This window comes from Dipteris shenzhenensis, chromosome 2, assembly GCF_047967505.1.
Source record: "Dipteris shenzhenensis isolate YYH24624 ecotype China chromosome 2, Dip_SZ_1.0, whole genome shotgun sequence".
NCBI classification, from domain to species: domain Eukaryota; kingdom Viridiplantae; phylum Streptophyta; class Polypodiopsida; order Gleicheniales; family Dipteridaceae; genus Dipteris; species Dipteris shenzhenensis.
In genome coordinates, this window is record NC_141597.1 from 2,668,379 (window position 1) to 2,678,736 (window position 10,358).

General features: G+C 41.9%; 1 protein-coding gene across 2 annotated transcripts; it reads left to right on the forward strand.

Annotated features, from left to right (window-relative positions):
• Positions 1–1,124: 1,124 nt before the first annotated feature.
• LOC147904230 (bZIP transcription factor 16-like) lies at positions 1,125–5,705 on the forward strand. Of its 2 annotated transcripts, none has more exons than XM_087385405.1 (13): positions 1,125–1,567; positions 2,008–2,111; positions 2,199–2,255; positions 2,334–2,435; positions 2,538–2,624; positions 2,736–2,795; positions 2,912–3,081; positions 3,210–3,264; positions 3,362–3,410; positions 3,599–3,897; positions 4,587–4,664; positions 4,750–4,875; positions 4,981–5,705. In XM_087385405.1, the coding sequence occupies exons 2-13, from the start codon at positions 2,046–2,048 to the stop codon at positions 5,191–5,193; spliced, it is 1,362 nt and encodes a 453-aa protein (XP_087241531.1). In that variant the 5' UTR covers positions 1,125–1,567; positions 2,008–2,045; the 3' UTR covers positions 5,194–5,705. The 2 variants fall into 2 exon arrangements, with proteins under 2 accessions (XP_087241531.1, XP_087241538.1); XM_087385412.1 differs by having other exon boundaries at positions 2,205–2,255.
• Positions 5,706–10,358: the final 4,653 nt, after the last annotated feature.

A 10,358-nucleotide genomic window follows, 5' to 3' on the forward strand; every position in this document is an offset into this window, starting at 1 on the left:
TTCCTCTGGCCATATGGGAGGTGAGAAACAAGAATGCCTTTCATCACAAGATTCGGCTATGGTTTAGATCTATAACCATTGTGGCAACAACCAAAGTAATTCTTCATGACTTCAGCCGCATCCTCGAGAACTCTGATCTAGTCGTTAGTCATGGTTGGCTTAGTTTGTTTTTTGCTGCACGCAGCGTAGGCCTAGGCAGCATACTACTTTCATAGGCCAATTTTTGTAATGGTCCCTTTTTTTGCTAGGGGTCACCACCCACCTAATAAAATCGCCTTTTATTTATTTTTAAATAGAAAATATAATAGGTGCCTTCAATCCACCATAAATACCATGAAACCATTAGCTGTAAACACTCCTTGTTGCCAGAGGCACTTTACAAAATAGTTAAGAGCGTTTTATTTCAACCAAACAACCTCCATAGTTGCATTCATCTTTCCCTACAATTCCCTATAATCGATGTACAAAGACAATGCATTTGTTAAAGGATCATTTCAACTCATTGAGTTTAATACTCATTTTTTTAAGTATCGTCCCTCCTCCCAGGCGTACCTCTTCCCTCTTCCCTTTTCACATAAAAAAAAAGGTAATGTGTATAATATTCCATGAAGCCTCTCTCTCTCTCTCTCTCTCTCTCTCTCTCTCTCTCAGCTGTGTGCCTTGCCCAAAAAAGTTTATTCCTTCGAATGTATTTGATCTTTGTGTGTGTGTGTGTGTGTGTGGCCCACCAAAAAAAAAAGTGTGTGTGTCGCTTTGTCCTTGTCTTCTCATGCTTTCAAGGTGGATTATATGCTTGATTGAGGTTACCCTGAGAGAGAGAGAGTGAGGTAAAAACACACATAAGAAAATGGCAAATTTTGATTGTGGCATTGACCTCATCATGTAAGCTAAGTGTGATGGGAAAGGAAGTAGAGGAGGACTAGGTAATTGCAGACGTGGCAAAGTTTGTTAAGAGGGGGAAGAAGGAAACTGTTTGTGAAAATGGTTGGGGAAACCCTAAAAGGGGGGGGTATAAGGAAATGTATATGTGGGGGGGATGGGACACATGGGTATCCAGCGCAGAGGCTGTGGTGGCAACGCTAGTGATTATAAGGGATGCTGCGCTGGTGAGGGCGGTGCATACACTTGGGCATTCAGACGCTTTGAGAGGTGGCCTTTGCCTGATGAGTGAGCGTCTGAGGTGTTAGACCTGCCCACCTTGGCAGATTCCTCCGATCATGACACCCCCTTGCAGTTAGCTTCACTCCCTTCGCCTCCCCTTGCTGCTCCCGAGCTTCCTCCCATTCCATTCCCGGATTTGGATTCGCCCCTCCTAGCTCCTCTTCGCCATGCTCTCTCCTCTCCTGCCTCTCCACAGCTTCCCTGCTCCCCCCACCATGCTTATTTCGTACATCCGCGCCCTTCCATCCTCGATCCGCTCCTGCCTGCCTTTTTCTGTTCTCCGCTAGCGCAATTTGCTCCCTAGATTCGTCCCTCTTCTCTGGGAGCCTGCTTTACGACCGCCCACGCCAACAATTGGCTACTACGGGAGCTTCTACTGTCTGCAGATCGCGTAGAAGAGTTGAAGGTATTTTCTTGTGTTCATATCGTAGTGACATGCGCAAGGTAGCATAGAATATTAAATAAAAATGGCTCGGGAAGCATGTTCAGGTCGCAACGTATGGACGATGACAATGAGGGTGCCACAACCGTTTAGTCCCGAAGTCGTTTGGGTGTCCCAGAGTTGCTGGGTGTAGGATCTTTACGTTTAAGTTTTGTTGTAAAGAAGTCGAGAGTGTAGTTGCATTCGCCGATGAAAGCTCCTCGAATGAACTGAAGGAAAGGTGCAGGATAAGGAAGGGAAGGGAAGATATTGTAAACGTTAATTTTTTTCATTTTCGGGGGCTTGGGGGAGTTTAGGACGGGGAACTGTTTACCGAAACTGAGAGAATTCAGGCAATGGAGAAGCAATATTTCTGTCTACAAGGAACGCTAATGGGTTGGGTGGGTGCTTTTTCTAAATGCTAGGTTTGAGAACCCATTTGTCCGGAATCTGTTAAGTTTTCATGTCAGATATGGGCACAGGAGAAATGGGAACTCCAACAAAGACTACCAAGACGTCCACCCCGCAGGTACTTTGTAGTTTCTGATCTGATCAAGTTTTCGTTTGATGACAACTCCATGGAGCTTGTGTACTTAATTTCGGAGCTCGTGGGCAGGAGCAGCCCCCTAGCTCTACGCCGATGTCGTATGCAGACTGGGCAGCCGCTTTACAGGTCCGTTTGCGTGACATTTCCTCGGCTTTTAATTTCTATCCCAAGATACGGAGATGACGTGGTCCTCGCTGTGGGCAGGCGTATTATGGCACGGGAACGACGCCTCTGCCCCCTCCTGGCTACTACCCTTCTACAGTTGGCTCTGGGCCACAGCCTCATCCATACATGTGGGGTGCTCAGGTAACGCTGTAACGCTTTGGATGACCCTTGTTTGGACTGTACTGTCCATTTTGTGTTTTGCAGGAGACTAATTTTTTGACTGGTTGCCGTGGTCGTGAGCAGCCTCTGATGCCACCTTATGGAACGCCGCCACCTTATGCAGCCATGTATCCTCACGGAGGGATATATGCACATCCTTCCATGCCACCGGTAAGAGGTCGTAGTATTTGCATGAACAGATTGGCAGATTGTTTCTTGTGAGCTGAAAGTCCCCAGTCCAGTTCTAAATTTCAGTTCTATTTGCATATATATCTGAAACAGGGAACTCATCCATTCAGCCCTTATAGTATGCCTGCAGCAAATGCTAGCGAAGCTCAAGGGGTATCCTTCTCGTATCTTACTTGCCTTTGGAGCGTGGGAGATTACAGGCGGGCTTTGCTTGGAATTATATACATTCCATATATCCTATTTCTGATAGCTTACCATCCCTTATCCAGGGTGCCACATCTGCAGGCACTGATGCAGAGGGCAAGTCAACTGATGGAAAAACAAGGAGTCCCACAAAAAGGTCTAAAGGAAGCTTGGGAAGCCTTGGAATGCTTACTGGCAAGGGTAATGATGGTGGGAAAGGAAACTTGGGGTCTATGAATGGGGTATTCTCTCAAAGGTTGGACTGTGCAAATATTATCTCAGAATGTAAAGTCTCCACTGTGTAGGCGTGCAAAGCATAATTCTAGATGTGTGAAGCTAGATCTATCTCTCTGAGACTCTTGACTGTTTTTGTTTTAAATATAGTGGTGACAGTGGGAGCGAAGGTTCAACAGAAGGAAGTGAAGGCAACTCTGAAAATGTATGGCCTGTTTCAGCATTTTCTTTGTCCTAGGAGGCCACCATAAAGAGCTACCTCAATTTAGCTGATCCAAATGTTGTATCTATTTACTTGCCAGGGTTCACAGGGAGTCCGGAAAGGCAGCTTTGATCAGGTTACCTCTGAAGGTGATGACCTCAAAGATTTCAGTGGAAACAACTTTGCATGTGCATCTCTTATGTTTTGTCATTAGACGTTTGTCAGTCATGGTCCCTTATCCTGTTTTAAGTAGAGGCATCGTTGCTGCAGTTTATTTAACTCTCTCTCTCTCTCTCTCTCTCTCTCTCTCTTTGAAAGATCTCTTTTGCTTTTGCAGCTCCCGTGTCTCATGTGGCAAATTCCACACCCTATGGAAGTGCACAGGATGTAAACCCTTCAGGTGGGAATCATCCTGTGGCTGCTATGCCAATCTCTATAGCTGGGAAGCAGGTTGTAGGAGCTGGGCCACTTACTAATCTGAATATAGGCATGGATTATTGGAGTGGAGCAACACCTGCTGTATTGACCAATAGTCGAGGTAAACGGGGATCAACACCTGTAACAACTGCTATGATTCCCTCTACAAATATTATGGTTCCATCTCGAGAGGGTGTTCCTTCAGAACTCTGGCTGCAGGTTGTCTCTCTCTCTCTCTCACACACACACACACACACACACACACACACACACACACTTATGCACAGGGGTCTCTTTTAACTGTGTGTGTCTTTGTTCTACGTTTCGTGCATCAATTTCAGAATTTGTCCACCTCTTGATCCTCCCCTGAAATGCAAATATCAAAAGCAATATGTCACATCACAGTTGAGAGTAACGGGGATTAGTTTTTTTTCTTGAATTGTGTCTTAGATAAGAATGAAGCTTTAGTACTTGGATGTCAAAAAATGCAATAAGGAGTTCAGGCACTTCCTTGGTCTCACTAAGACTGAATCATTGTGCTTATGGTGGCCTCTTTTCGTTGTAGCAAATTAAAAAGTACTGCTGGCATCTTGAGATGCAAATTTTCATTTTTGCATTGGCATGTCAGTTGACATGTGCTTCTTCTTAGACCAGGATAATAGCTGCTTTTACTTTGTTTCATGGTTATCTTTGTTGCTATATTTTATGCCTCCTTGGTTATAGATCTTCAGCTTACTCTTTGAAAAGGGACTGAAATATAATTTGTGTCTTTGCTTGGGTTGGCTCATGCTGAAGCATTGCTTCATCCCTGTTGATTAGTCTTTTTCTTTCCTTGAAATTTTTGCAAAGCATGCTGTTGTGTTAACTCTTTCTCTGATCATGTGAATAGTTCTTGTGTGATTCTGCAGGATGAGAGAGAATTGAAGAGACAAAGAAGGAAACAGTCCAACAGGGAATCTGCCCGGAGGTCCAGGTTGAGAAAGCAGGTGAAATGCTTCTTATTTCAAACAGACTAAACACAGGTGGTGTTGGAAGTGGGAAACTTATCATCCTGGGAATTATGTCTTGCAGGCTGAATGTGAAGAGCTTGCAGCAAGAGTGGAGACACTTACTGCAGATAATGCATCTTTACGGAGTGAACTAAATCGTATAACGGAACAGTATAAGAAACTTTCTGCAGAGAACAGTGCTCTGATGGTGAGCTATGTGCAATTACAAAATTAGGATGCTGATTATCAAGTTAAAATTGCACATACCAAATTTGTTGCACGTCTTATGGTTGATGTGCTGTTTCACCTGCAGGATCAATTGCAAATGCGAAGGACTCAGCCAGAGGGGATTGAAGGAGAGGCAGAAACGAATGACACCAATGTTCCTAAAGCAGAAAGGAAAAGGGATTTAGAAGTGGGCTTGCAATTAGAGGATGATTCCCTACGAAGGGATACCAGAGAAGCAAATGAAACATTCAATCTCGCTGGAACTTCTAATGTGGAACACGAGGGGGGGACCTTGTAGCCTTCGTTTCTTTGGGTTAGTTTGAATGCTACCCTATGTTTACTGGGTGTAAAAATTTGGTTGACTGTTATCATTGTTTCCAGCAATGATGGCTGTGGTCAATGCCTCTGAAGGTGACATTAGAATTCACCGACTTGACCTCTATTGCATCTTAGCAGTACATGAGCGTGATAATGGGTCAAACGTGCCAATTGTGCCCCTCGTATACGATTTCTTCCAGAGCCGGGGTACTGAGGGATGGCCCTAATGAGCCTCATGCAGACATTGCATTTACAAGCTACACACGATGCCCCTTCGTAAACAGTGTAATTCAAATGAGCTATTAGAATGTTCGGGTAAGCACTGCTCAGATGTATGATGTACTTCTGCTCCAAAGAGCCAAAAAAGTTACATCGACTTCAAAAACACAGCAGAAGAATACTGTACAACCTTAAGCAGGAAGGAGTAGCCAGGAAAGCCAATGTGATAACTTTATATGGCAGCTTAATTTTGTACTCGCCAAATTTCAAAATGCAGATTCCAATTTCCATTTTCCATTTTGTGTCTGCTGATTACTGTCAAAGGGAGTATTAAATCGTTTGATGCTGCCCCCCACCCCCCTCGCCTTCCCTTGAAATAAAGGCTTTGCAACATGAGGTTAGAATTACGAAAGGCATATTCATTAAGAGCTTTCTGGATGGTGAGAAAGTGTTTTTATGCAACTACAACTAGCAGTTATTTGTCCCAGATTGAGAGAGAGAGAGAGAGAGAGAGAGAGAGAGAGCAAGCCTACTTCACAGAAGTGGTAAAGAGAGAGAGAGAGAGAGAGAGAGAGAGAGAGCAAGCCTACTTCACAGAAGTGGTAAAGAGAGAGAGAGAGAGAGAGCAAGCCTACTTCACAGAAGTGGTATTAGAGATATAAAATCAATCTGAACTCTCCATCATGCAATAGATTCAAGATGAAGTAATGTAAGTCATTCATTGACAGAATCATCTCCAATGCTCCACTCCAATTACAGGTCTAAAATGCTAAGAGAATTTGACATTAATCTTTCTTGTTAATTTTTCAGATTTCAAGTATCCATGCTTGTCTTTCCTATCCAAGGGCTTGTATCGAACACCACCAGCTAAGATAATGGAGTGTGGTTCCTTGACCTACTAAAGTAGGTGGAGGTGGTTGGTCAAATTAACTCAGAGAACCCCTAATCCATCCATGAGGCCATTAATGAGTCGAAGCCTCCCTTGATGCCTTAAATGTTTAGTCCTCGTGGTAAGAGGAAGATGACCTTTAATGAAGAGGCTGTGGAAGGAGTGCAAGACGCATAGACGTTGTAACAATGCAGAGAATTGACCAAGATTGATGGCGTAGAGGAACTAATCAAAATGCAATAGTACATAATTCATCTTACTTGAAATGAAATTGCTACTATCTATTGTAGCGTAGGGTTATAGAAAGAAGGAATGGACTACTAGAGCAATCAAAACAAGAAGTGCAACGGTGTGAGACATTTTGAACTGGTATTACTACACTGGAAACTTACCTATAGATAGTATTAGTACATTGGAAACTTACCTATAGAGATAGAATAAGAGTTCAAAGGACTTGCGTGAGAACATGATAAAGTCGAGTAGACAACTTACCTGAAAATGCAATGCAAGGCGTTTTTTGTTATGCGAGAGAAATAGAGAGAAAGGGAAGCAATTAGTTATGCCCTTAGCACTGAAAGCAAGAAACGACTTGGAACTATTACAACAATTGCGATCTAAACTTCCAAGTAGATGGCTCTTTGAGGTAGACTAAAAAAACAAGCATCGAGATCGAGATAAACGATATGGAATTAATGGAGGTAAGAGGACCATGTATTGGTTGAGACAAACATAGTAGACAAGCCTTTACTTCACGAAGATACAAGAAGTCAGGACCACGTTCTCCACGCGGCCGCAAGATGCCCCTTCCACGTGCACCATAAGTAACGAGCCACATCGGCCATAAAATATCCACGTCAACGTCCAGGGCATCATTTGTTATCAAAGCGCGGTCGGCAAGAAACAGTAATTAAATATATGAAAGAGGCCGATTAAATGGTCGGGGGGGGGGCGGGATTTGTTTTGTACTGCCAGCGTGGCGGGTTGGCAAATGTACAAGCTCGCGTTCTCGGACATTCATGAACAACGAAGAGGCCCATTTTCCATGTACACGTCCTTGTCACCATCGCCACTCCAAAAAAAATATTATGCACCTGTGGAAAAGAGAGGCTTTTGGCGTTAAAACTATTGATCGTTCCGCCGTACCTTGCATCGTGGCGCGCGGGCCGGAGGATACTTTTCGCTCCATGCCCTCCACGTCGACCAGAGTAGGCAGATGAGTCAGGGATTGCTGGCTGGCATCCCACGTGCGATGGCCCAGGTGTGGCACTCCCGTTCGTTGGAGCCCGTCAACGTTGACAGGCCACATTGCCTCCCGTGGTCCCCACGCGCCAATGTCTCGCTGATGAGGACGTGCCGTCCGGTACAGCTGGATATGACGCGTCGCAATTGCTTTTTCTATTCCCCCCCTAAGGTACTTTAGACTTTAGCAATAGCGTGTGAATTGTTTCCCTTACACCCGATTTTTCCCATCGTAGTGCTCCCCGTTTGCTCCTCCATCCTCTAGACTCCTTTTTGAGGGTTGGAAGATTCGTCAAGCCTTGCTCCACAAGATGACTAAGGGCCCCCCGTCATATTCAATGAATGCCTAATGGCAACGTGTGCACAAGATCGTAAACATCACAACCACCTCGTCGTCCGAAAAAGGAGGCAAGTATAATAATGACAAGCCCACTTATCTTCCCTTTTGTTTCCCCAAAGTATCCTTTCTTACACAAAACTAACATTAACTATTTGTTGAACATACACTTGAAACACATCATGAACTTTGCAAGCCATTTATTACTAAAAAAAGCACACCTTTCCCCACCCATTAAGAGTAGCAGATTGCTTTCCCAAATAGATTCATTCCAATAAGAATCGATAATAAAAAATGCTTGGTTTACTTACTATATAAGCATGTACTCTCCTTGAGAACACTCAATCGTTACAAAAATACTTCCTTATAAAGGATGCATGTGTGAATACGTTTTTCCATATGTCTACATCTTCCATGGAAGGAAAATCTATCCTTAACAATCTAACTTGATATAGTTGGGAATAAAAAGTCATATAACTAGAAGACAACCATTTTTTTTAATAAAAAGTTCAAAATTTGTGATTGTTATATATCTTGCAACTTTCAGCTCATAGCTCTCATAGCTCACTCATACCTCAACTAGTTCTCAAACTTATCAAACACGCTTTCCATACCATAGCTTATACATAGCCAAAGTCTTAACAGCCATATCATCATTTCATTTTAGGATCCAATGCACAAGCTTTGCACGGATTGAAAGTCCTTCGAACTATTCCAAGCATTAACCAATAAGGGAAAGGAATAACTCAAAGAAGAGGGCCATTTAGCCACATAGGTTAATGCAACTTAAAGCCAAATATGTTCTCGTACTCTACATGGTGCTCACCAATTCATACAAAATGAAAAAGCTTTACCCTTTTGTTTTTTATGGATATTTACCAACAACTCCCGTACTTAATTTCACCCTTCAAGAAGTTGACAACAATGAATATATTAGGACATGTCTCAAAACTAGCTATGAAGAGGCCCATGAAGAATCTATTCCTTTAATCAATGTGACCTATCCATGCTCATGCTTGAAATTTGCAAGCAGTGCCAAAATATTGAGACGAATCACCTACTTAATTTCTTGCATATCTCAATGCACCAAATTGGAGATTTTTACATATAGGCATCCAATCCTTTTTTTTAAAACCACATTTGATCGTATTTTTGACACAATGACATGCCAAGTTAAGGAAAAAAAGTACATATCTTAAGACCCCCTAGCATGTTAAAAAGTTGTTCTTTGAATGTCTTTAAGCAAACCGGTGTGTGACGTAGATTAAGTGATATACATGTTACATCTAAAGTAAGGAAGTCCTTTCCACCTCACCCACACATTTTTTGTAGTCTCACGTTGCTTTCATGAAATTCACATCAAGCACCTTCTACACTTCACCTTTAGTACAATTTTAAGTCCATATTATATCCTGCACTATGATAAATCTTACAATTGTTGGTCTTTATTCCCCCTTCTTATAATCATAGATATTATGGAAGCATGATGTTATCCAAAATATGTGTTGTGTATACCTTTAAAAATATGGAAAAGTGTAGTCTCTCTCCTATTAAGCCACTATTGTGGATGTCATATTAATAGAGTCCTACTATAAATAACTAAACATTTCTTTAAGGCTTTTTACTTTTTACTTTGATAAGTGGGGGAGAACCCCACAATGTGTGTAGCATCAACGAAGGAGTTTCACCCTCAAAATAGACATTATCAGACAACATGCATATGTTTTAGAAAAGAAAACTTATGTGACACAAGAAATCATGGTTTTTGTTTGGATCTCATAAAGTATAATGGAAAAACATTCACTAATAAATGGCTTAAATCTTTTGGTTTGTGGACAATGGAACCTTAGTCTAAGATATTCCATTGTCTTGTTGCTAAATAAATGTTTAGTAGAAAACGGTATCTCTTTAAACATGTTTTCCCCCTTAATGTTTGCCAAACAAAACTTGTTTTTTTGTTGCGAACTTCCCCTTTTTCATAAATAGAACCGAAATAACACTCTGTGCCATGGAGTTATCCCTAAAGGACTAGATTGTGGCCACTTTGCTAGTGGAATTGGAGCATACATTAGAGCCCACCATGGATGATCTTTTCACGTTAGTTTTGTTAAGAGCGAAACTTTTATATTGGTATCGAAAGTTTGTATGCCATAATAAAAATAAATGTTTGAAACATTCGCCAGGATTTGAAACTTTTATGCAAATTTTTTAAAGTTTTGCCACGGGATTTACATCTTTTGCTTCAAAAATAGGAAGAAAACATACAAAATCATACCATAGTCTATAAATATTGTGAAACTAAAAAAATTTACCCAAAAATTTTTTGCCAAGATTTTATATTACTATATAAGTAGAGCTTTGATAAAAGCATGGAACCCACAAAGATAGAGGAGGCTGAGAGTTCAAGGATTAGAAGTAAGCAATCATGTCTCTCAGTAGGTTATTTCCCTTATGAAGTGTT